The sequence below is a fragment of the Podarcis filfolensis genome (assembly GCF_964270895.1).
Source record: "Podarcis filfolensis genome assembly, chromosome: 10".
Lineage (NCBI taxonomy): Eukaryota > Metazoa > Chordata > Lepidosauria > Squamata > Lacertidae > Podarcis > Podarcis filfolensis.
Window position 1 is genome coordinate 57,585,272 of NC_139612.1, and position 27,567 is coordinate 57,612,838.

General features: G+C 41.8%; 2 protein-coding genes across 2 annotated transcripts in view; one reads left to right on the plus strand and one right to left on the minus strand.

The window, feature by feature from the left end:
- Positions 1–27,567, minus strand: part of CACNA2D4 (calcium voltage-gated channel auxiliary subunit alpha2delta 4) — a 166,854-nt gene that overhangs the window by 22,791 nt on the left and 116,496 nt on the right. Inside the window, exons 27-29 of the mRNA XM_083572268.1 lie at positions 7,471–7,532; positions 5,876–5,890; positions 1,682–1,726 (exon numbers count right to left, since the gene is read on the minus strand). Of these exons, the coding sequence (XP_083428394.1) occupies positions 1,682–1,726; positions 5,876–5,890; positions 7,471–7,532 (122 nt within the window). The remainder of the gene's footprint in view (positions 1–1,681; positions 1,727–5,875; positions 5,891–7,470; positions 7,533–27,567) is intronic.
- Positions 14,446–27,567, plus strand: part of LRTM2 (leucine rich repeats and transmembrane domains 2) — a 29,065-nt gene continuing 15,943 nt past the window's right edge. Inside the window, exon 1 of the mRNA XM_083572386.1 lies at positions 14,446–14,730. The gene's annotated coding sequence lies outside the window, so the exon portion shown is untranslated. The remainder of the gene's footprint in view (positions 14,731–27,567) is intronic.

The window sequence follows — 27,567 nt, forward strand, 5'->3', positions numbered from 1 at the left end:
CAGTGTGTGTGTGTGTGTGTGTGTGTGTGTGTGCCTGGGGAATGCCCTTGCTGTGTTTTAAGCTGCTAATGTGTACATCACTTAAGACACTCTGATGTTTGGTTATTTCTGTGCTTGCTTACAAGTTTCCTGAATTTGATATCAGAGTACTGGTTGTACTTTTGCACTACTATTGCAGGCTTACACTCCATACTGTTTCCCCCCAAAAGTAAAGCATATTTGGGGGCTCATGCAAGGCTATCCCAGAATCCTGTTCCATTTGGCTTCATAGAGCTCATGCAGTTCTGTCTAGACTCTGTAGCATTCTTTGTAGTCTCTTTGGGGCAAAGTAAACACAGTGGTGTACTGCAAGGTACAAGTCAAGTAACTCATTAAAAAAACAGCTGCAGGCTAGAGAAATGAAGTAGATGTTTTTCTGGAACTCTCTAGCTTTCTCCATATTCCAGCACATGTTTGCAATTTGGTCTCAGGTTCCTTTGCCCCTTTGAAATCCAACTTGCACTTCTGGGAGTTCTTGGTCCACATACTCCTTAAGCCTGAATGAACACTATATTCACATGCTTATCTTCATAATTAGTCATAGCTGTGGTTCTCACAATGTTTTCATAACAATTAATTAAACCTAATGACACGCTCAATACACAATTGATATTTGGGAATAATTTGGGGTACTGCAATTCTGTAAGCTTTCTAAATGGATTCTAGAATTATTATGAAAGTCAAAGTCCTTCCAGTCCACATAAAACCCTCAAGAGGTTTTCACATGCCATTTTTCAGAGTCACATTGTCTTATCAGAAACTTCAAAGATGTATTTTTAAGGCTTCTTGCCTTGAGTGCTGGTCTGTAACTGAGGAAACAAGAGGTTCAGATCCTTGTTTAGCTAGGAAGTTTGCTAGGTAACCCTGGGCCAGCCCCCCCCCCCATTCTAACATACCTTGGAGACTAAAAGAGAATGAACCATATGCACCTTTGCATTTCTTGAGGAAAGAATGGGCTAAGAATGCAATAAAAACGAATGCATCCCCCCATACATTTTAAACAGCTCTGATTTTGTTGTTGTTTAGTCGTTTAGTCGTGTCCGACTCTTCGTGACCCCATGGACCAGAGCACGCCAGGCACTCCTGTCTTCGTTAGGCTGATTAGTGGTCAATAAATAATTTACATATATAGAGCCACCTGGGTTCAAATTCTGGCTAGGGACCAAACTGGACATGATGAGGCTGTACTTTAGCCACATCCCTACTTCATGGGGGTCTATCATTTACATGGGTAGAGGAAAGTGGAAACCTGATCTCCCTGCCCATCTTATCTCTCTGCGCTCTTCTGCTTTACTCAATTTGTCCAGCTCATGTCTGGTGTCAAAAATGAACTAGGAGAAAACTGCTTAAAGCATAGACCACAGGAAGTTTTTCTCTCTCCCCTTTTGCAAGGAATAGACCCACCCACTTTATTTCTGACGGTTGCCCTACCATATCTGGTTTGAATCTCAGGCAAAGAGAATGGCCCTCAGCAATGAACCATCTCTTTCCCCCATCTGTAAAAAAACAAAAACTAGCCAAGCAAATAAAAAGCAACAGGGGAATAATAATGATCCTGAGTCACAGAACCCTCAAGTTACATTTCCTCAATTATAGATCTGAACAATTTAAAAAAATAATAATAATAAAACTAGCAACTTACGTCATTCTGACAGTTCAAGGGACACAGACCATCCACATCACTGCACTGGAATACAAGAGGAGGAGTTAAATAGTGTCTCACTTTAGACTGCATTTACCTGGGCATCATTAGGTATTTTTACAGGAGTAAGGAGCAGGCATGTCTAATTCAGGCAATATTTGCACATCATATGCTGGTGTGTTACATCCCCTTCAGCTTTCTCCACAAGAAGGATCATTTTAAGTAAGCCTATGAAAGAAGTGTCCCAGTGGTCTTTTCAGCTCAGCTTCCTAGAGTGGCAGTTGTTCTTTATGTGAATGTGGTTATGCTGTATTTTATCTTAAACTGGATTAAGCTACTTCACCATGCCTTGTTCACCATGACTTTTCTAAAATGTTTCCAACTGAGACATACATATGCAGATGTACAAGCAACATGAGCCTAGGAGTTTGGAACAAATACCACTCCCTGGTGCTTGCTTCTTATGTGTTAGATACATGTTTGTTGCTTCATATGCTGTGTTCAGTGTGGAATGATGACTATTTGGTGCATCAAAGCAAATTTCAGTGTAGGTAAACATGACAGAACCAGATGCCCTTGATAGTAATAGTAAAGATTGTTACACAATGGAGAAAGCAGTGACAATGTTGGCTGCCTCTGGTTTTCTGGTAACAGTTTGACAAATGATATATGAACATTGTATAGTGTCCTCAGGCACTGTCCATTTGCTTCAGTTGGAGATCTGCAGTGAACCAAAGTTGACATGTGTCACAGCACTGAACCTAACAATACATGGAGGGTTAAATGGTGAGTAAGAAAATATTGTTGGTGCCTGTGGGTTTCATAATTATCATTCATTCTGTGCTTACTGATTTGTCCAGTACAATTCTTCCATGTGTGTTTCCTGCCATGCGTTGGATGATCAATCTGTTGTTGGAAATTACTGGAGGAATATGTTGTGAAGGGTTGCGTAAACTGTGAGTTTTATGTTGGTTGGAAAATTTTAGCATGCTACACATTAGTTTGTTATTACCTTATCTTATGGTTATTATGGGTATGGATATTGCATATTTATGTATTTCTTAATGTGAATCTTCTGAAAGTCGGCTTCTTGTCCATGTATGTATTTAGATGTATTTGGATTTTTGGTATTGCAAACTGCTTCAAGATCTGTGGATACTAAGCAGTCTATAAAAAGGTAAAGGTAAAGGATCCCTAACACTAAGTCCAGTCGCGAACGACTCTGGGGTTGCGGCTCATCTCATCGGCAGTAAAGCTCATCTCGCTTTACTGGCCAAGGGAGCTGGCGTTGGTCCGCAGACAGTTTTTCTGGGTCATGTGGCCAGCATGACTAAGCCACTTCTGGCGAGACCAGAGCAGCGCATGGACCTAAATCAGGGGTGGGGAACCTTCAAACTGAGAGGCCTCCCAGTGAAGGAAATTTGGAACATGAATCAATTTTTCAAAAAAACCAAACACCCAAAACCATGCCCATCTGCCAATCAACTGATGTCACTCCAGCTGCTGGGCAGGGGTGAGGGTGGGGGGGTTGATTCTATGTTAGCTGTTCCCCTGCTATCAAATAGTATGCACAGCAGAAGCAACAGGTTTTAGCCCTCTCTCACCAGCTGATAAACAGGGATTAAATCCTGCTCAGTTTGGCTGCATGAATCAATTCCCCTTCTGGGAAGAGCCACATGCAACCAATGCACAGCATGGGGCTGTTTGAAAGTCCCTTTGCAAGCAGCTCCGCACTGTTCTTTGAACCTCCTTTGCACACATAAACAGGTTTTAACTCCTGTTCATCGGGGATAAAAAGGTAAAGGGACCCCTGACCATTAGGTCCAGTCGTGGACGACTCTGGGGTTGCGGCGCTCATCTGGAGGGGGTTAAATCCTGCTCAGCTTGGCTGCATACACCAAGATCCCCTGCTGGGAATAGATGCACATGACCAAAGTGCAACATGGAGCTGTTTGACAGCCCCTTTGCAAGCAGCCCCACTCTGTTCTTTGAACCCCCAGTTTTTGAACGTTTAAAGAGCAGCTCAGGGCTGCTTAAAAGAGGGCTTTCAATCAGCTTATGCTGCCCTTTGAAGTCCCAACAACTGGGGCTATCACAGTGACATCAGGCTTGACAGGAGGATGGTTCTGCCAAATTGTCAAATCTGGCCAGCAGAGGTGGGGAAATAATATCTGCCTGTCAGCTACAAAAGGTTCCATATTCCTGCACTAAATAAATAGATCTGTCTTTTTCACTTTTCTATTCTTTTTTTTTTAACAGAGGACTGTTATTATCTAAGATGTGTTGTACAAGGGAGAAGCTGATGAAAATGTTGTATTTTTATTAAAGAACAACAATAATTGAAGAAATCATGGAGCTTCTTAATGTGGATCAGCCATTTTTAAAAACATGCACATTAGCCCACGAATCACATGCCTGCTCTGTGGCTAATGGAACAGATTGGGAAAATCTGTCAATAAAAGTACTGCCAAAGGCGCCCTATTGCTGTCAATCAAACCAGCAAGTGTGAAGACACATAGATGATTGAGTGATAATCACTGGGATTTAATGGGAGAGCTCCATTTTCTTTCTTTTGACCCAATTAAGACATAGAGGAAAGGGAGTGTCTGACAGTGTCTATCTCCCCAAAGCTGCTTACTCTTCCATCAGGAGGCCAAATCCCAGTTAAAATATATTTTATTAGTAAATGAGCAGTGTCCCCCGATTTTACAGAAGGGACACCAAAAAAGAAATAGATTGAAATTTTCTTATATGAATTGCTATATAAAGCAGGAACACTGAAATATCCACAGAAGTATTTATTGTTATGAGTTTGCGTGGTCAGGTGGAGTCCCCCAAACCTTGGGTGGCCCCCATGTGGAAACCATGGTGCCTCATTTCCAAAATGAAACATGGGTAAGCACCTGGAACCTCGCACCGCTTGGAGATTGAGGTGTCGTGCAGCTCTATTGTAGAAGCCTGGGAGAGGGTAAAAGTAGCAACCCCTTAAAAAAAAATAGCAGGCTATTTAAAGGTGGGGAAAATAGCCCTGTCAGCTCTGGTTCATTGTGCCTGTGGCAAAGATTCTGCCATATGTTTCTATTAAATATAGACATTTTCTTGATTTGTACTGGATAAAATAAGCTGTCATCCTGACTGTAACTTTCTTTATTGCCTTGTCATTGTGCATTAGAGCAAGAGGTTATGGCACCCAGACAGCTAATTTGAGATGTAGATTCAACTCAGCACCAACTGAATCCCATTCTTTGATTAAGCTGCACAATCCTGTCAGACAGGAATGCAAATATTTCCTGGAGACAAGAACTGATTGTGATAATCAGATTCCCACTAGTCTGTTTACCCTTCCAGGGCCCACCTGCATATTAATTAAGCTGGTAGGCTGTAGAAATTCCATTAAACGCTTCTGATTGGCTTTGCATCATATGGAGTGTCATATCTATCACAAAGACAAAATAATCCTTTTTTTCCATATTAAGAAAATAGGTGTAGGCTGACATCCTGAAAGGGAGGCAGGGGTTGGGGTGGGCAAATTCTTTTTCACTTAAAAAAAAATCTTCTCCACCTGGTCTTCTGGAAGCAATGTCTACTCTCCACAGGCAACTAAGCTGATTAGTTGTGCCCCAGCCTCCACTGGCACAAAGGAGCAACCAGATGGAATACATTCTGGAGAAACAGATCGGTATTCTGTTCTTAGAAGCCATGTCTTAGAAAGTGGGCTAAATCCCTAGCTCTGGAAAGATCAAACTTCACCTGATGATGCAGCAACAAGGCTAGTAACTATTGTGAACTTATTTGCAAAGTTGTTTAGAAGTTGCACAGGACTGAATCAGACCGTGAGCTCAACTGCATCAAAATCAAGGCTTTGTAACTCTAGCTGTTGCTCTAGGGCTGCTGGGGTGGAAAAGCTTAAAATGTACTTATTCGTGAAATATGTTAAAGCTCATCAGCCTCTGATGACTTCATAAGTATCAAGCCATTTCTGAACCTTCAAACTTTTCCCATTATATGACTCAGACTCTTTAGTGCTTCTTGGCAACTTGCTTTGGTTTGTCTGCAATATTTAGGTACTCTACATATAAATGTATTCAACCCAACTCCTGACACACAAATGACACATGACTATCAACGTTTTATGAAGCACACACAGGAAGGGGCTTCTGGGAAATCTCTTGGCCTTCAAAACTCCTTACTTACATCAGTGTCATTGGGCTGGAAGATGGTAAATGGAACCATTGACACGCAGATCATTGCAGAACATGGGAGGGAAGTGGAAAGAGGAGAGAAAATGTCCATTAGTAACTCCTTATTGAACCATTATTGACTGCCAGTGAACCAAGAGAAGGCTTCTTACACATGATTGGGTGCTGGAAACAGAGCCAGAAATGTGAGCAAGTTTCTTTTCAGCACCCTCAATCATCACTTTCTCATTCCCAGCTAAACTTTGTATAGTGTATAATAATGTATAACTGCACACATGTAAGGAGGCTGATAATGCCAAGTTCTTAAACTGAACTACTTATTTATGACACTTCTCCCTTTGGGAATGAAGTTTTAGCCTCCATTTATTCTCAACTAGACAGTCATCTTTTGGGCCGGGGGGTGGGGTGGATCTAGTTCTCAATGTGCACCTTTCCCTCAAATGTCTGTGATTATGGGATGAATGTGGTTGTTGTTGTGGTTAATTTAATTTTTCCTGCATTCACCTTAAGGTCCCAGGGTGGGTAACAACAACCTAAAATACAACATTAAAAACAGTTTAAAATGACTTACAATCACAAACATGGGGTGGGTCCTAAAAATATAGATCTCAGGTGTCAAATGCCAGTGTATAAAAGGGAGTTCCACAACAGGGGCTGCCACAGAGAATGTCCTTTCCCAGGCTACCACCATTCCAAGCTTCTGGGGCAACGAAACTATCAAGAGGGGCCCCTCTTCCTATCTTAACACCCAATAGAATATATAGGAAAGGAAGCAGTCTTCAGGTATTTGGGGATTTAAACACTGATGTGGGCATGTTAAATTAAGCCCTGAAGTGATCTGGCAGCAAATGCAACCAGTAGTACAGAAAGTGCTTACAACCACAGTACTATTAGATTGTATCAACAACACCCTTTCAAATTCAGCCTTAAGAAAATAGTTTGAGGCAGAACGAATGGCCATCTAGATTAGGGGTAGACAACCTAAGGCCCAGGGGCCGGATGAGGCCCAATCATCTTCTAAATCCGGCTCGCAGATGGTACGGGAATCAGCATGTTTTTACATGAGTAGAATGTGTCCTTTTATTTAAAATGCATCTCTGGGTTATTTGTGGGGCATAGGAATTTGTTCATTTCCCCCTCCAAAATATAGTCCGCCCCCCCCATGGTGGACCGGCCCACGGCTGAAAAAGGTTGCTGACCCCTGATCTAGACTAAGCAGAGACAGCATGACAGAGTGCAGTGCAATCAGGATGGTAGAGGGGAGTCGGTAAACTTTCTGCCTAAAATGAAACAAGATTTTGAAGGGCTGAATCGGTACAAACATAATTCCACAATTAAATGTGTCAGCTGCAGTGGATTTAATGCCATGCCAGGCTTGTGACGTTCTGTTAACATGACGTTCTGAGAACAGACTGGCAGCTGATGCAGCATTGAAGTTGTCAAAGGATTAGCAAAACATGTCATTTAAGAACTAATCTATTGCACCAATCTGTTTAATACACATTTTACAAAGGATTTTGTGGACATGTGGCAAGTAAAACATCACCATATATCACCTTCTGTTTTTGCACTATACTTCAGCATTCTTACCTGCTGTGTAGCCATCCAAAACTTACGCTGAAGAAATTCTAGTTTAATTTGCACACCCACAGCTATGGGGAAACAAAACAAGGAGATTGGAGGGAGAGAGGTGGAGAGAGAGGGAGAGGGAGAGAGAGAGAGAGAGAGGGAGAGAGAGAGATGTTAGGGAAAGAAACTAAATATTTCCATGCAGTCACCAGAAGAAATCACACCATTTCCAAGTGTAAATGACAGGTAAATGCTAAGTCAGAACATAAAGTGAGAGTCAGGGGTTTAACAAGGTGATGCAAACGGAAGCATCAACTGCTGTGCTGAAGTACAGACACCTGCCTCCCACTAAACACTACCAAGATACAACAGGCTGCCAAAACACTTTCCCCTTTGGTTGCTGCAGATTATAAAAGCCATCTGATATAATCATGATTCAAAAGTGCAATATAGGAAGACTCTTAGGCTGAAAACAGAAAATACAGGATTTCTTAAAGAGAGCTGAAAGTGGCAGGAGACAGGTATTGCTTCCCTAGTTCTCTACATGTGTTTTGTTTGTTCCAAAGAAGCCTTTAGTCCAAAGGCTTTTGGAAAATGTATAAAAACTCTGCAAAATCTTTTTACCAGAGGCAAAAGTACACAGTAGGAGCAGTGCTTGCATTTTCAAATTACCTTCAGTTCTTGGAGCGGGGAATCTGTCTCATCTGTTGTCTGCCTAAAGTCATCTCGTGTGCTCATGGCAGAGGTAAGATCTGAAACTGAGATCTTGGTTCACAGGTAAGTCCCCTGGCTTCATGCCACACTAGCCTCTTTACTCTTGGAATCTGATGCTGGAATGCAGCTTTGAAAGCGTGAAAACCACAGAGGAAAGAGTTCTGTGCTATGCGTACATTGAACCTGGCAGCCAGCATCAGGGGCAGAGTACATCATTTTTGCTCTTGGAGCCGTGGTGTCAGTGTCCTTCATGTCATGTTTCTACTGCTGGTACATCTTAGAGCATTCTTATAATAAAATGAATCTGACTGCTGTGGAATAAGGAAGGGAATTATTTCCTACAACTGCCTTCTCCCTGAATTCCTGAACATGCACAACCAGACAAGACACAAGATTCATCTGGGTCCAAGTTGTAAAGATGTAATGGAAGTAGAAAAGTTGAGACTGAATTTTTCTCTGGCATTATTGGCTAAATATTCATTGAGTTACACTGAAGAGGCAGCAGTGAGGATCTTTACAGAATAATAAAAGGCAGGTTTCAGCCTGAGTGCTAAGCAGGAGCCAGCAAAGAAACACCACAAGCCTGGCCCCATGGGAAAGAATTGAGGAGCCTGGCTGGAGGTGAGAATAACCATGAGACATACTCTCCTGTCACTTTTACAGTGCAAATCTATACATTTTTACAGCCACTTTTACAGTGCAAATCTATACATCCTGTGTTTCCTCAAAACACAGGAAGATAGAGAACTCCTTTGTACCTAATTCATCAAATTGTCCACTTAACTCAGAATTGTCTACTCTGACTAGTAGTGAATCTCCATGTTATCATGGATCAAGATTGTACCTGATCCTTATTTTTTTAATTGAAATTTTTTGTGGCAATTCTTGTAATAATACAAATAAAATGACATTAAAATAAAAGAATAAAATAAAAGGGAGATTTAGAATACGGAAGGGGGAAGTAGGTTGAGGTATCTTGACCATTTAAATTGGAAAGGCATCCACAGCAGTGACCAGAGGAGGAATGACCACTGAGAGGAGCACAGATAAAAGAAATACCATGGGGCATCTGCAGCAGCACAACCAGATGTCTTCATCTGCCCCAGCTGCAACAAAACACGTCTCTCCCATATTGATCTCTACAGCCACAGCAGGCGATGTAAGCTTCCAACAGTTTGACTTCATCCCCAAAAGTGTACTCCTGCATTGTCTTCTGAAACAGACAGATTGCCAACAACAATTCTACTACTATAGATCCATCCTCAGGGATCTATCATACCCCCAGTGGGCCTTATTCCCAGGTAAATATGCACAGGACTGCAGCCTATGTCACTCCTGTGCCATTTCTCTTTTTTGACCCAGTATTAGTGAGGTGGATTGCAAAGGTGAAAAATGTAAGACAAAAGACAGCCCAGTCTAAAATTATCAGCAGTTGCTATGCTGGAGCGGTAGGATTTATTTATCCCCACTCTTTAATGGAGTGGGCTCACGTAACTCTTTCAGTAGTACAGTAAGGAAATTATCAAGTCTAAAAAAAGTAAAATTAAAATAAAACATTAACTTTAAAAATAGGCTTCAAGATGGCACAGGTATTTTGGTACAGGAAGGAGTATATTATTCACCAGTGAAATCGTAGAAACAATAGGTGCATGCAACACAGCAAAAATATTCAAAACAGCAGTGCTTATTGCTGTGGAATTGCTTGTAAAAGGAATAATTACATTTCTCCAGGACCTGGTTCTAAACATATTGAGGGCTGGGATACTGCAATCACCACCACCCTCCTCCTCCAATTTTATTAGTTCCTGAGCACTTACCCATGAAAAACCCATATTATTTGGTAAGGACCTGCAACTAATATCCCTCTGGTGCTATTTGATGGGAAAACATCATAGGCTGTAAATGAGGCTGTTTGCAGATTTGGTTTAAAAGACATTCTGCCTTTGTACACAGGGTAAATTCCCTGTTATCCCTTGAAACCATTCAAGTGAGAACCATTTCCTTTATCACAACTAGATCATATCACTGGCCTGCAGCTTTCTTACAACTCTTTAGTGGATAATGCCAGAACAACAAACCTTGGAAGAACATGAAAGTACTAAGCATTTCATGTTTTCACCAGAAGAAATCTAAATCCTGGCAGATTGTGCAAAGGGAATGAAAAACATGGCAAAGAAGAATCTGTTTTCCATCCGTCCTACAGAATGCACAAGTAAATCCCACTGCATTTAGTAATTAGCAGGAGGGTCAATACAATACAGTTATGTCAAAAGTGAAGATTACTAAGTAGTTAATATGCTTCATATCAACAAATGGAGAAGGTAGATAAATGGTGTGGGGGGGGGGACAGGGAAGTTTGTGTGCGAGTGGAGTGGGAGTAGGAAGCAGGCCAAAGTTCAGGGCTAGCCATGTAGTACATTCTTGTACAGCAATTTGTACTCAAGCTACCGATACCAGATATGGCACTTGTCACTGTTCGGGCTGCATGCATTTATGCATAGGGTGCATGTGTAAGAGCATAGGAAAAACCATGCTGAATCACAGTGACAAACCAAACGCCAATGAGAAACCTGCAAGCCAAAGCTGAGTGCAACAGCATTCTCCCCACCTGTGATTCCCAGCAATTGGTAGTCCAACGGCCTCTAACAGTAAACTTTCCTTGGATTAAAAAGCAACTTACCATGTGGAAAGGAAGGCAGGAAGAAAGGAAGGTGTTCAAGAACACAGCAAAAAGCCCCTTTCAGTACACCAAACTAGCTACATGGATCCTAACCTATATTATACTGTATTAGTTCTCTATCACTTGCAGCTTGTCCTTCAAAAACATGCAGAAATGGAAGGGACGCATCTTCTTTCCTAGTCACAATTTTACGTAATTTAAAAGGGACACATTACATAATTTAAAAGGGTATCTCTACCCAGGTAGAAATGTTTGTGAGAGAAGGCCTCAGACCAGGGATATCCTGCTAGCAGCTTGTGGGCCAGATCAATCCCCAAAAACAGTTTGGAACTTGACAGCTCTATGTAACTTAAATGACGACACGGGGTAACCTTTGCCAAGGGTTGTAAGGAAAATGTTTTCAAAAGGTGTGAGTCCGAGAAATTGACATTTAAGTTCTCTGACTCACATTTTCTGAATTTATTTCAATAAATGCTTCAGTAAAACATCTGCCCATATGTACTTCTTGAACAGCAAGATTAACATATGAGAAACGTGGGCAGGTAGGATATGGCCTTTTTCATTGTGGCATGACAACTGTAGAACGCCTGTTCAGGGGAGATGCCAACTGTCTCCATCACTGCCCAGAATCTGTCAGGCACCAAAGGATGTGCATTTCAGTTGGCCTTTGGGGGTATACTGATTTATCTATGTAAATATAAAAGCTTGTTAGCCTAGCATCAATGCTTATGACCAAGAAGGAGGGTCACCACTCCTAGATCTTTCTTTGGTGGCAGAGTAAACCAATAATTTTGGAAAGGAAGATTTCATTACATGTCCCCTAATCTGAGTAGGTTTCAGTTGGGACGTTTTGGAACATAGTAGGCTAATGGGAGCCAGTTCTTGGAACCACCTTCACATACAATGGTTTTGTAATCTTGGACCCTATTACTGCAACCCATTTTTTCATGCCATCAGGATCTTGTCCATTGTCTCACTGGTTTCAGACTACAGGAAGGAAGGAAGGAAGGAAGGAAGGAAGGAAGGAAGGAAGGAAGGAAGTTCTGTTGTGCAGTTCCATCTCTGAGACAGAGACAGAGACAGAGACAGAGACAGAGACAGAGACAGAGACAGAGACAGAGACAGAGACAGAGACAGACAGAGACAGAAAGATGGCTCCTTTGCACCATAATGGCTAAGAAAACTGATCCCAGGTACTGTAAGTTAACTGACAATGATAACACATACAAATCCCTCAAAATCTGAACCCATTATGCCTTCTCGAAGGACTGCAAAAATTAGTTACTTAGCCTGGCTTTTAATAGTCAGTGCTAAGCCTATTCACAGGGGACGCGGGTGGTCTGTGGGTTAAACCACAGGGCCTAGGATTTGCCGATCAGAAGGTCAGCGGTTCGAATCCCTGCGACGGGGTGAGCCCCCGTTGCTCAGTCCCAGCTCCTGCCAACCTAGCAGTTCGAAAGCATCTCAAAGTGCAAGTAGATAAATAGATACCGCTCCGGCGGGAAGGTAAACGGCATTTCCATGTGCTGCTCTGGTTCGCCAGAAGCAGCTTAGTCATGCTGGCCACATGACCCGGAAGCTGTACGCCAGCTCCCTTGGCCAATAAAGCGAGATGAGTGCCGCAACCCCAGAGTCAGCCACGACTGGACCTAATGGTCAGGGGTCCCTTTACCTTTAAGCCTATTCACACTGCACATAGTTAAACTTCAAAATTTGCTGCCACAAGATATAGAAATGGCCTCCAGTATGAATGGCTTTGAAAAGGGATTAGACAAATTGCTGAAGACTAAGACTATCAATTACTACTAGACATGATGACTATGCATGACCTCCAGTATTAAAGGTATTAGACCTCTGAAGCAGTGTTCTAGTTGCTAGGGATCATGGGGAGGAGAGTGCTGTTGTGCTATTGTCCTGCCTGTGGAACCACAGGTATCTGGTTGCGCACTGTGAGAACAGAGTACTGGAAGTGATAGGCCTTTGGTCTGATCCAGCACAGCTTTTCTTATGTTCTTATGGCAGTGGTAATTTAAATTTTATTGGGTGTTTTGTACTGTATTGTTACCCATCGTGAACCTTGGGATGCAGCAGGATAAAAACTGAACTTAATGAAGGCTTGCTGCAGAATGTTTTTCTAATTTTACTAAGCGTGGCAGACCTGAGACAACTCTTTGAAAATAATTTTCACTTTGTCCATGCTGCAAACTCTATTCCTTTCTACCTGGTTCAATACACTCCTGTCTTCATTATTCTGCCATGACAGTTGGTTTGCCTTAAAAAAAAAGGCATCATTTCATAAAGGAGGACCTGAAATGACAGTTGGTTTGCCTTAAAAAAAAAGGCATCATTTCATAAAGGAGGACCTGAGAGTAACCAGAAAGAGACCTCTTTTGATCTATTTTATCCTTTTAGTAAGTGAAAAATGTCTGCCCATCAAGTGCTTGTCCTATTGTTGCTGAATGTCTAAGAGCTATTATACTTAAAAAGTAACTTCAGAACAGTCTAAAAATAATTAAAAATGGAAGTAAAGCAAATACAATCTAAAAAAAGGAGAGGTGACATTGGAGGGAATGCAGTTAGAGCAGATAGGATGAAGGGTAATTCTTGCTGGACTAAGCTTTGGGGAGGGAAATCGAGGGCAGAAGAAAGATGTTTGACAGAAATGAAAATTTGCAGGAAACAAAAAAGGACATAATATGAAAGATTTCATAGAGGTAGCTGAGCAGGTCCTCCTGGACTGATACCCAATCTACACATTATGCAGACTGAGGTGACTGACTAGGGATGGAGGAATTATAGCAGGGTGTTTGTACAGGAATCATATTTCTTCATATTGTGTAGCTCAGCTCTCAGTCTCATCCCTATCTAGGGATGCTGGGGATTGAACCTGGAGCCTTTTGCATCCAAACAGATGCTCTACCACTGAACTATGACCCTTCCACCATAGGCTACTCTTTCTGCCAAGCTGTTGTAGCTGCTAGCTCTTTATCCAGAGTCAGGTTTCAGTCCATCTTGGAGACATAAACTGTATTTTCTCCTTTCTGCTTTCCAGGTTGCCAAAGAGCCTGGGTGCTGTCTTCCACTCTGGCCCCTTAACCCCCTACTCTGTGCCTATTCCAAACCCTATTGAAAAACTAGCAGGCAGGCAGCCAACTCCTTCACTTTTCACTGTGTTTTTTATTGTGCACAATTAGTCTCCTTTCTTCCCCATACCTCCCACTGCTTCATAACAAGGGGAAGAAAGGAAGGAGGATGCTTAAATCCCTCCTGATTATCTGCTCCTGCTTCTCAAAAAGGGGTGAAGGGAGTTCAAGCAATACAAAAGCACCTGCTGTTTCCCAAGGAGAAGATGAGGGTAATTCTGAGCTTTCAAGCTCCTGACAGACTCTAAGACTGTAGATGTTTTGAGAGTAGATTCTGCTTGCTTGTCTGGGTCGGCTCCTTCTCACTGGGTGAGCCTGTGTGTCTGAATGTGCATGCATGCTCCTCTCTCTCTCTCTCTCTCTCTCTCTCTCTCTCTCTCTCTCTCTCTGTGTGTGTGTGTGTGTGCTGCTGCTGTCATCACAGATGTACCCCCAGCTGTCACTCCACCCTGCTCCGTCTCTTCCTCTCTCTTTCTCTCTTCTCTCTCCTCCCCACTTGGCGCTTTCTCGATTATTCAGCTGACTGCCGTCCCTATTGCACACAGCTATCTCCCCTTTACTCCACTGCTGCACTTCCGATGGTTCCAGAGTCTTGGCATCATGCAGGGCGAAGGGGGATGATGCCGAGCGGCGCTTTACGAGCGCTTGCCTGCCTGCCTGCACATCGCTTGCACAGAAACGTTGGGATACCCACAACAGGGTTTGGCAACTCTAAAGAGACTCCATCCCAGCCAGCAGAGAACTGTAAGTAGCGGATCTTGTCTCTGTGGTACCATCTGACCGCTGGGAAAATTGCTTCCACTTGTCTGCCCTTTGCCATTCTGTCCAGAGGGTATTCACTGATTTAGGGAGGGATTTACGAGGCTGATGGATCAATCTCCCTCACTTTCTGTGTGCATGAAAAGGCAATTCTGAGGGAGAACACAAATGACCAAAGCCACGGGCCAGTCGTTTGATTGACAGAGTGGCAGGTGATGATGAGTCCAGTGCGGATAGTTGTGGGTAATCAAAGTCAGATGCAGAGGGCTGGAAGAAATAGTGCCTGCCAGCCAGTGATAAGGCATAACGCTTCCTCAGTGGCAAAGATAGTTATAGCCTCAGAGAATAGGCACTGTGAGGGTCAGTAGTTTGGATCGCCGTTGCTTATGCCTACCCCATCCCCCTGAATACTGGATCTTCTTGCATCCCCATCAAGAACAATTTCATATGGAAACTTGCCCAGAAATAGAGGGGTGGAGGGAGGAGAGAAGTACCACTTTAACTAGTCACAGTTTTATAGGCACAATTTCTAGACTGAGTTGATTCTTTAAAAGAAAGAAAGAAAGCTGGGCAAAACAAAGATACGGACAAGGAATACGAAGGAAGAAAAAACGAGTATGTTTGTGGACTAAGAGCTTGTCCATAGAAAGTTCAGATGCCAGCAAAGAAGATTTTAATGTGATAAGGCACTTTCTCTTGGATTTGTTTTTTTGTGCCCCTGTTCCACTGATGCACCGCATGAGAATCATGCTACAAAACATGAACCAAGAGATGCCGTGCTGCAAGAGGAGCCAAAAATAGTTGTCTCATCCCTTCCCCCCTCCCACTGCTGCCCTGGAGGCTGGTCCCGGAGATCAGTGAACCTTTGTGAAGGTGTCATGCTGGTGGAAGCAGGGGGAGGAAAAGGGCACAGGCTACCTTTTTGTAGTTTTTGATACATAGGAAGGATTTACTCAGAAGAAAGCAGGAGGCACTGAGAGGAAAAGCAGGGAGAAAAAGGGGGGAGGGGAGGGCTTTCTAATCATTTCCTCTGTGTGTGTCCGCCTGTGTGTGTGTGTGTGTGTGCGCGCGCAAACAAGATCAGAGAAATGTGTGTGCTGAATGAGACAGAGCGCACACATGCATCTCTTATTCACAGCAGCCTGCCACAATGCATCCATTTCATTGCCTGTCTTTATTTATTTTAAAATTAAAGTAGGAATTGTTTGGACCTCAGCTGATTTCTAGAACTACTTACCATGCAGTGTATGGAAATGTTGTTCTATGGTATTGCAGTTTGGCATAATAATAATAATAATAATAATAATAATAATAATAATAATAATAATGTTTTAGACCCTCACCCACTGAGAGCCTCATTTATTTATTTATTTATTTATTTATTTATTTATCAACCAATCAATCAGAACAACCCTGTTAGGTAGGCCAGTATTATGATAGCCATGTTATGTGAGGTGGACGATAAGGTTAAGAGATAGTGGCCTCTTTTAATGGGCTCATATTTCAGATTGAAACGGGGGTTTCCAAGCTTATATATTACCCTCTTCACCACCAGTAAAAGGCTGGAAAGTCAATAGTGGGTGGAGCCAGAGCCAATTAATTCTAGTTTTGTCTCCATCTTTCTCTCTGCTGAGTTTATCGAGGGCAACACTGAGATTAAGGAGGAGGCAGCCAATAGGAAATGCTACCCACTGGATTGGTTTGAAGTAAAAAGGCAAGTGGTTGAGGGCAGACTAAGGTTGGTGGGGCACTACCCTGTTTGCCACAAGGAACAAGCCCCTCCATTGTTTACCATGCCACCTTTCAAAAATCTGGATCTGAACTTTCCCCATACTTTGAGAGAGTTCTGGTAATGGGTTCTGTCCCGTTTTAGCCATAAATCTAGTCGCAAACAGGGTCAGTATATCTTACCCTCAAATAATTCTCTGCAACTTGTGAATTTCAGAAAAAAACCCTAGGAGTTGGTTCAAAGCTGGGGAAGCAGGGACAGATGCTGTCCAAGGTGCTGTTATACAATAGAAAGGGGGATACTTTGCACACTTTAGAACACATGGACAGATTTGTCACAAAGGTCAGAAAACTAGGGGCTCCTCCTCTTTTGTCTGCTGAGGTCATTCCAGAAGCAGAGACCACTTTGCTCTGGAGCTTTGCTGCTAGGGTCCATTTTGTAAGACTGGATTGTTCTACAACTGCCGAGAATGAACAATGTTTGCTAGTGGATTATTTCAAGTGAGTGAAGGGCCCGAGGGAATTGTATCCCAGATTGACATTATTGCAGACACTATAAGCAGTCACCATTCTACCCAAGGCAGTTAAAATAAATCCAGATAAAGGATCTGCATGGAGGAAAGCCCAAACAATTTGGTCGTCTCCTAGTAGCATACACTCACTTTCACTCTGAAAACTGCCTGCCTACTAGTGCACTGAATTAGGATTTATGATTCCTTAATAATAAGATGTCTCCCTTTCAATATTTCAAACCTCCATTAAGTTATTTTCTAAGCCTTCTGCAGCACTCAGATACTGTGGTAGGAGGTGTGAACATGTCAAAACTCAAACATGGAATGGTGGGTGATGTCTAGATGAAAGCATATGGTATATGATGACAGTACTGAGGGAAGAGAGGAAGTCAGTTATCGCATGTGTGAAGATGTAATAACCACATCAGCACCAAGCAGCCCCTCTGTTCCCCGAAGGCTAACATAAATGAGGCCCTCTTTTGCTTATTTTGGTACCAGGGTGCAAATTCTTTTCCTGGGTACAATTTGTCCTGCTACAGTCTCTCCATTGCAGCCAGAGTCCTAAATTGCCCTCAGTAGCACCCACCAGAAACTTAGTGATGAAGATATAACTCCACCTGCAAAATCCTACGCATGTTTACTGAGAAGTAGTTGGGTTCCCAAGTAAGTGTGTACAGGATTGCAGCCTAAGTCTCTTAAAAGTAGACAAATCCTTCAGGACTGGCAAAGTGGGAGCATCCACAAGCATTTTATATACTTCAATCTTGTGGAGTCTCAAAATATGAGACCTGGATACATTGGCCAGTTCACAAAGCATTAGGAATATAGGATACTGCCGTACATTGAGTCTAACCATTGGGTCCATCTAGCAAAGCACTGTCTGCACTGACTGGCAGTAGTTCTCCAGCATTTCAGGCAGGGAGCTCCCGCAGCAATATGTAGAGATGCTGGGAGTTGAACCCAGGGGTATTTTCCATGCAAATCATGCACCACTGAGTCATGGCACTTCCCTTGAAGGCATGGGCTGTGAGGAAAGAGGATCCATTCTGATGAGCCATATGGCAGCATTTCAAAGCACTTCCCACTTCCCTGATGGTCTCTTAATTGTCCTTCTGAAGCAGTTGGCTTTAGTGTGTATCACATGGGTTCTGCACAGGCATCTCAAGGAACACTCTGGGGGGCTAGAATGTCCCCTGTGGAACCTGCTGGAGATGCTTAAGGCTTCTTCCGAGTTGTGGCATGCAGTGTGCTTATACCACAGCGGTTAATCAAGTGAAGCAAATTCATGAAGCTAATTGAGGCAGAAAGGGGAATAAGCAAAAGTCCTTTTCAGAGTTCAGTATAAATATAGTGCAATTTAAGGAGGAGGGTGAGCCTTCCTCTGGGAACTTTGCTAGCAGCTGTAAATGCAGATTTTAAAAACCCCTTAGGAATGAAAAGGGGCTGCCATATTATTGTTGACATCTTTTGCTATTCCATATCTTGATGTCTGTGGTGCTGACTTTATGCGCAAAAGCCCCCACAAAACACAGAGGCAGCTATCCAGCTTCTAACAGACTTCAAGTCTGAAGTGTGGCCCTTCACTATTCGCTCACTCTTCCCAAACTGCCTTTCTCCTTGGCTGACAAAATGGCTCACAGCTTTTCATATGCTGATAACTCTGATCAGATGGGAGACAGGAAAAGTGAGGCCAATTGGACTAGGGTGAAGCATACTGGAATTAAGGATTGATAAACTAGAAAGCTTTCAAAGTGTCAAGATTCTCATTGTGAAGTTCTGCTCCCAGGAATGAAAGTGCCATATGTAACAAAGAACCATTTGGGCCTTTTTCTCTTGTAATTTTTGGTAGGAAAAAAATTGTACAGCTGCCCCTCAAATATGCAGAAGCCATGTATCCTTTTAATGATGCATTTCTGCTTACAGGGATATTTAAATTGCAACTCTGTCTTTGGAAAATGTTATGTTTAACACACACCCCTGCTAGCACACTCACCAGATTTATGAATGCTTTGTGGAACACAACTGTTTCCCAGCCACCGCACCAATATCTGCACCATTTTAGAGTGTTTAATTATCAAGAATTTAATTGCTCCCACATGGCCTCACTCAAATGTGTGAGCTTTTATCTCTTTTTCAAAAAGGTGAATACCAGCTCCTTCCTCATAGCCCTACCATTTTGTGGCCATTTGCTTTAAAAAATTGATTATATTTATTTTCGTGGGAGGTTGATGCTATGATTCTATGTTGACTGGGATTCCCTTCCTTCCCTCCCCCAAAATCTTCCTGGCAGCAAGTCTTCCGACCATGCATGATGTAGGATTAGTGATTAGCACTTTGGCATCATGATGTTTATGCATATACTGAGGACAATTTTGTTTAAGAAAGCTTTATGTGACCCAATCACTTATCAAACATTAAGTTTAGATCTGTAGAAATTGTTGTATTGTTTTTAGACTTTGTAGGAATTGTTGTATTGCTTTAGAGTTTATGGAAATGGTTTTATTGTTTTTTTATAGAACTAGCAGGTTTTGTATGTGTTGCATTTCATTTTTATCTTGTTGTATGCCACTTTGATGACTTCAGGCTGTGAAGCAGTTCATGAAGTTGTAAAATAAATAAATAAATCTAATACACGTTTCGGAAAGTTGTTTGTTTGTATCTGGACATCTGTCAAGATATCACAACCAAATTTTGCATGGTAGTTCCTGAGACCAAGGAGAAGGTTTTCTTCTATGTTTGGATACAATTGGATCAAGATGACAGACTGAATTTTTCAGAACTGCATTATTTTAACAACCAGTTTAAGAACTGCTATGATTGTTTGCTTTCTTGGAGTTCCCAAGGTACAAGATATGAGGTTGCAGGTAATAAATAATGGCCTATCACTTGACTGTTTTGGGGTAGGGGCTAGAGATAATACAGCACTATGGAAAAACTCTAAAGGTTTTTGTGGCCTATTGCATCATGCTTTGCACTGTTTTAAACTAGCATAAACAATAGGCTGTACACATCAACAGTTTTCTTGTGATTGCACAGCATGGGTTCTGTAGTCTAAAGGCAGATAAGTGCTTTGCTTGGGAGAATGAAAACGGATTGGTGTGAAAAAACTACAATGTCACAATAATTGTTTGTTTGGTGCAAGAAAGTGGTCAAAATATTTCAAGAATCCATGTAAATAGACGTGAGAAATTTGAAAGAATATGGATATATTTAATGCTCTTTTGTTTAAGGATAAGTGGATTCCTCATAAGTACTATGTCATATTTCAGAATGGCTGCCCGAGTTTCAAATCAGAATTCAGAAGCAATGCAGTAAGAATATTTGTTGGGAATGGGGGTTGGAAATCTTGTTTTTCCCAAGGCTCATATTGGGTCACCACCACTTTCTGATTCATATTCCCTTTCTTGCTGTGATGACTTATGGTACATAATAAATATTCATTTGTTCTCTGATTTAAAAACCACACTTTCATATCTACCACAGAAAGGGTCCACACATAGCCACATGCCATTTCTACTCCTATCTATGCCATCTCATTCTGCCATCTATGCCTTTCTGTTCTGGCACAGCAGTCAGTGTTCTTTATGTATTGCACCACACACTGGAGATATGCTAGCATGAAATGCCACATGCATAATGGGAACAGGTTATATGAAGCTTTTCTGACTCTGGAATTGCTTGGCCCCCTGTATGATTTAATAAGAACAGGCAGGTGTTGTCATGGAAATCTGCTTATTTGCCTCCAAGCTCAGACACAGTGCCAGAAGTCGCAGCAGGAGTTTTCTAAACAACAAATGTGCCACAGGGCAAAGGTGTGGTCTAGTAGACTGAACACCAGGCAACAAAAATGAAGAGATAAAGCATTTTAATCTAAAATCTTATATCAAAGTTGAAGCCCAGATTTAGGCACTGCTTGAACCGCCTCTCCCTTTTCTCACACTGCTCATACTTTAAATCTGTCCTTGTCTTCATGAACAATAAGTGTACTCCTGATGTACATTTGAAGACCAATTTCCTGCAATGCACCCCGTGGCAGACCTACCACCACTATCTGGATGCAGTCTTAGTGGGGCAGGTGTAGCATGCCTTGTCAAAGGAACCCAAAATTCCAATCCCCAGGGGGTTGGACTAGATGACCCTTGGTGTACCTTCCAATCCTACAATTTCTGTACTCCCACACACAAAGGTAGCTATGTTACTTACACAGTTACTTAAAGAAAATTTTTGAATTGCAGCTAGTGCAAGTCCTATAAGCTGGGGTCATATTACTTTTTATATTCTATGCAGTCAAGAGCAAAAGACTGTGATAAATAAATGTTGATTTGTAGCAATACAAGTGAGACTGAAATTTTCATCCATTGCAACTTTTCAGCACTTCTCAGTTCTAACATTCCCACTCAGTTTTGGGAGCTGAAAAAAATTCTGCAAAGTCATGGAATAAGATGGGCTGAAGTCATGGCACAGAAATCTCCCTGTCTTCCCCTACTCCACCTCAGACACCCAGCCAAAAAACAGAACATCGTATTTTAAACATTTGTTGGTCCAAAAAATGTTTCATCTCACTTGCTTTACATTGCTCAAATAATTTTATCTAAAATAGAAGAAAGCACCAGTAAATGGTAGACCATTACTTTCAGAGTTCCTGAGGCTTATTTTTTCTCATAGGTGTCATAATCTAAAAGCCACAATTAAAAGTCATTTCACCACATTCTTCCTATTCCCCCCCACTCTGTTTTTGTTACACATAGCATTAAACTAAAGAAAAGCCTCTTAGCATTTGCAGAGCTGAGAATTTAGTACAATTATGTGGGGAAATGATATAACCAGAGCTAGGGTTCCCAAGCGACAGCCCTTTCTCCTAACTGCAACATGCAACGCCACCTCATCCCCCAAAGGAAGAAATGTGGGAAGGAATTGCATGTGCTCAAAGTCTCCCAAATAAATTCATGGGCAAATATAGAGAGTGTGCTGTGCAAAGAAAGCTGATCTCTCCATCACTTCTGCTGACCTCAGAATGGACACAAACCTTCTGTCAAGGGGCTAAACAAGGGGGGATTAAATCCCTGAGCCACTACTGACTACACGATTAACCTCTGCAGAAAATTAAAGTGCCTATGGAGAAGACCTTTTCCTCTGCAGCTGAGAGAGACAAAAATTGGGATTTGGATTAAAATTGGCAAGGCTGGTGATAAGCTGCCACCCACATGCAACTGTTCCTGGCTAGAACTGAAAACGGTTTCTCCAATCTCATATGGAATCCCTCACCCTGATTCACATTGGGTATTATTTTTTTCTCCATATTAGGGATGGAGAGAATTGTATTTCTCTGCACTGAACAGGAAGGCAAGCAGTAACTTGTCCAACTCAGCTGCCTCTGTTCTACTAAACAATATATACATGTGCTCTATGCTAGCGCTTAGAATTAGTGCTGTCCTGTTACTCTGGGTTTCAGTCACAACAGAATCTGTTATTCCCAATCTGACTCACCCACCATCCATCACAGCACACTGGATTAGTCCTTTTTGCCCTGGTAAATGCTTCTTTATCACAATTACTCTTCAGGAGCTGTGATGGCCACCATTTTGAAAAAGCCTGGGAATCTCTGGAATCAGAATCCCTTTATTTTGAAAAAGAGTTTCAGATGACAAACACTTGTAACCAGCCTTTTATATGCCATGGGGAGTACGTTTCAGCAGGCTACTTCTTGGAGACAGTTTAGATAACAGTGGAAGAAGGGGATGCCTCCAGACTGACACTATTGTGGACTGGGATTTAAACGCATACCGGGAACTTTAGGCTTGTTGTATTAAAGTGATTAAGCCATTCTGTTGCCCTAGTGCAAGAAATCCACTTTTAAAAAAGAATGCACTGAAATGCAGAGTGAACAAATTATTAATAGGAAGATGTATAAACACTGCGTAAAGAAATGATGATGAATGCAGGATGAAGGCTCATTGTCACACACTGTTCTCAAGAACAAATAAGAATAAAAGGTCAATAAAGACAGGTTATAATCTAATTTCCATGCAAGCTTTGTACAAGCAAATCAAGATGAAAACTCAATAAACAAGTAACCTGGAGGAGCTCAGAGTGAAACAAGAAGACTTCAAATGGACACTGATTTTCAACCTAAGTCTGGAAGACTCTCAAGACTCCACATTGCAACTGATCTGACTTATTTTTCTGATCTTAGATACCTCCAACATTTCCTCATCACTGTTCTGGTTGGGTTTCAAGGAGGGAATGACAAGTCTTGAATGGCAAGATTTTGTAAATCAGTAGTAAGGCACTGTGGGAAGGATTAGTGCCATTTCTGTTGTCTTTTTGGCACCAACTGAAGTCTTTCCTCTTTCGACAAACCTTTTAAGTGAAAATCTTTCCTGGTCTCCATCTGCATTGGAATTGCTTTTAGGCATTTTTAGACATTTGAACTGTTTTATCACCTCAGTGTTTCTCACCATGGGCTCCTCTGGGAAGAAGGGTAGGATATAAATTAATTTTTAAAATAAACAATAGAGAGAGGGAAGCAGACACAAAAAACACCAGCTGCCCTCTCTTGCCCCAGGTGGTCTGTTTATAGTTTGCTTGGTTTTGAGTGTATTGCTTTTAATGTATTAATTGCAATTCATTAATATTTTGAGCCATTCTGAGGACTTCACTAAAACACAATCAATAATCCACCCAGTCAGTTACTCAGTTATTCAATAATCCATATGACGACCATGGAATTGCAATTGCTTAGGGAAGAGTTAAATATTGGAGGTGTCAGGCTGAACACTCAAAGCAGAGGCCCTAAAAATGAATTGCCATGTCAAATCTTAAATCATTTGTATTCTACTTTCCACTTCTTTAAACCTGACCCTTAATGCCAAAGGGTTATAGAGTGGCACAAACCAAGAGTTAATACGCAATCATATGTTCCACAACTGAGAGCTGGCGCTAAAAAAGTCTCAGAGTGAGCTCTGGCTCAAATTATGGCATGAACTTAGATGTAATTTTTAGAAGACTGTAGAAATGCTTGATATGGTGAGGATTGTCATTTCTAATTAAATGCTTTAGCGCAATGGTTTACTGAGCTAATGATGATGTTCATGCTTAACATGAGCATATGGACTGTTAATTCAAAGGTAGAACGGATCAGAAACTTCCTTCCTTCAAGCATTCCCCTGGGAGCGGAACTGGGAATGCAACTCACAACAAACAGTTTCTCTGGCAGATTCTGCATCTTCATTCATTTGGAAGAACATCTGGGAATGACTTATAGCTTTGTTGAAAGCATCACAAGAGATTTTTCCATGGATTCTGGCTAGTTCATAGGTAGGTTTTGCCATCACACTCACCAACGGTGTTGTCACCTGCATGGCACTGCCAGTGCCAGCACAATGCTCCTAGGGGGGCCCAATTGATGGTGGGAAAGGGGAGGGGAGGAATGGTGGACTCTTCCAGGACATGTGGACTCTTGCCGCTGCTCAAGTATACTGGGTGCTTAACACTGGGCCTGATCTCATCACTGGCTTGTTGCTTGAGTATTGCCAACAGCACTGATATAGTGCATTAAAGTGCTTCAGCTATATTTTCTCAGCAGTCTTTACAATAACCCTGTAAGGTAAACCAGTACTGTTATCCACATATTACAAATAAGGGCTGAGAAAATGGTGCCTCACTTAAGGCCACCTAGAGAGTTTGAGGCTGAGGTGAGTTTTGAACTAGGGACTTCCTGGCTTGGAGCTCATATTAAGTGGCCCCTTTCCAAAAATAGGAAGGTAACATTTATTTATTTTTAAAGTCTAGTCTCCTTTCCAATGCCTCAGTCTTGGGACACTTAACAATTTAATGAGCATTAATACACTTTGTTTAAGGATAATTTTTAAAGAGTAGCCTGGTTTTATAAGAATGCTTATTAGTTATAAATTGCCTCAAGCCTGAAGGACAGGAAAGGAAGCTAGACATTAAAGCTTATCAGTTTTTATTTAAATACCTATTAGCTTTAAATTGTAAACTGCCCAAAGCTTGAGGGACAAGTGAGGAGGCTGGACATTAATAAACCTTAAATAGTCCCCCCAAATAGCTCATATTAAACAATACTAGTGGGTACTACATCATGTTGCTTTGCCTATTCATGAGGTATTACACCTCTCATTGGAACAGGTTAGGGTAAGACCACATGAATGGAATGGCCTTGCCCAGAAACAAGGTAATCAAAGTATTTCAGTGATGCTTTTCAAAATACAAGCCAAGCAGCAACTTCACAGAGCCCAGTATTATGGAAAACAAATTCTGCATTAGCACTAGAACTGTCACGGCAACAGCTACGCTTCCCCAGCAAGCAACTGATGCAACTAAGCCAGGCCTGCACAACTTAGGATCCACCATGCCAAATGGAACCCACCATTCATGTATCCTTTAATGCGAGATGATGTACTTAGGGTTGCTGCACCCCAGCCGCCCAAATTTGGAAAGCCTAACTTGCACATTATGCAAACTGCTAGCTAATTATGCAAATCTAGCACATTCATTTAGCATTTTCCTCTAATAGTTGTGCATTTGCTCCTGGCACATACCGCAAAAACTGGGGAAGTTGGCTCATGCCATGAAAGAGTGGTCTTTCTCATTTGTTCTGCCTCCATTTCCTTTCTGAGTCTGAGAGCCCAACAAATTCTGCTGGGGACAGACATGGCAGGCTTGTGCGTCCTACTGTCCCCTGCTTCTGCTGCTTCAACAGTACATGCACCTGCTCCTCAGTCATGCAAAAGGAGAAAATGTGACCATTTTAGCTTATTCACTGCCCTCTTAAACCATGACCCTTCTGCAGTTATGCACCAAAAACAAAGTCATCTCTCTTTAGGAACCATCCAGACTTCCTTTTGTGCCACATTTCTAAGCACAGGTCCACTTTTTAAAGCTCTATGTCGGAGCGTGTGTTTTTTTTTGGGGGGGGGAGCACTTTCCCTGTAAAAACCTACTCTTTACTGCTAAATCGGAACAAACAGCAATCCACAGATAACCTGAATTGCCTTTTGTTCTGATTCAGCGTTAAATGGCAAGTTTTCCTGGGAAAAGCAATGGGTCGGGGGAGGGAGTGCTCAGATATGAAGCTTTAAAGAGAAAACCTGTACCTAGAAAGTGTGGGGCAAAAACTAAGTGTGGATGAGCCCTGTGTTTGTAAAGCATAGCCTTGGTCAGGAGGAAATCTGATGGCTTCATAATTAGCAGAGTAAAATGTTGGTAATAATTGCATACACCTGTAGTACGGAGTAACAGATTTCAGCCAGCCTTCAAAATAATTACAAACCAGATACTTTGACTTGGATTTTAAAATGAACTTTGTACCTCTTTTCTAGTTGTCCATCCATATCCCAATCATTCCACCAATTGTGCCACATGCAACGCAACCCACAAGCTCCACCAGAGAAACATATATCATACAAGCAAGAGACGTGTGAATCTTAACCCTATCACAAAGGTTTTAAAGCATCCTTGGCCATATTCTTTAGACTGGACCACAATATAAAACACTGCACGGGTCAATGGGGACGGGGACCAGACTATATTACTTATTTCCACACACTTGAAACATTGAAAGTGTAGCACATAAATCTGGAAGGGGCATGGAGAAGCCTAACACATTGGACTGATTCCTTGTAGGAAATTTTGGCCCACAAGGACGCCACTACCTATTGAACAGTCCCACCTTTCTGAACCAAAATCCCTATCTTCCCCAACTTGGTGCCCTCCATGTGTTCTGGACTACAACACGCATCAGCCTCAATCAGTACAGTCAATGGTCAGAGATGTAGAAAGGGATACTGAGTAGTTTTAATTATGGGAATATATTGCTACTCCAGGAGAATTTTATTTCAAATCACATTGTTTTCCACCATGATTCAGCTCTGCTTCCCCACTGGTCAATTGATGTCTATCACAACAGTAACAACAGTAACAACAACAACAACAACAACAACAACAACAACAACTTATTATTTATGCCCCACCCATCTGGCTGGGTTTCCCCAGCCACTCTGGGCAGCTCCCAACAGAATATTATTAATAAACAACAACAACAAACATCAAACATGTAAAACTTCCCTAAACAGTAGTTTCCCCTTGCTGGCTGCAAGGCAGGAGAGAACATTATTCTTATTAAACAATTGGACAGAATGCTATCTGCACATTTCCTCCTCTTTGGAATGACAAGGATATGTTATATTTAAAAAATGAAAGAGAGGGCTCTAAGACAAGCTGATGTCCTAAACTAGCACCAGGTAGCACACATAGAATCTAGAAAAAACAAAGCCAATATGCAGGCTACACTGCTATTCTAAATGCAGTGTCATGTGACAACATGACGTTCTACTGCTTCAATTGAATATTTTACAACTTCTAATGGAAGTAGGAAATAAGTAACCATAAAACAAGGAATCACTGAAATCAAACATTTTAAGATTAAAAGACAGATTATCATTTTTGGCAGCATTTGTCAGGGCAGACCTCTAACTGCAGCATAGACAAATTTTTTCATAAGCCACTCGACAAGAGTGGGTTATTATTTTTTAGCTAGGCATTATGTTTTAACATTTTTGTT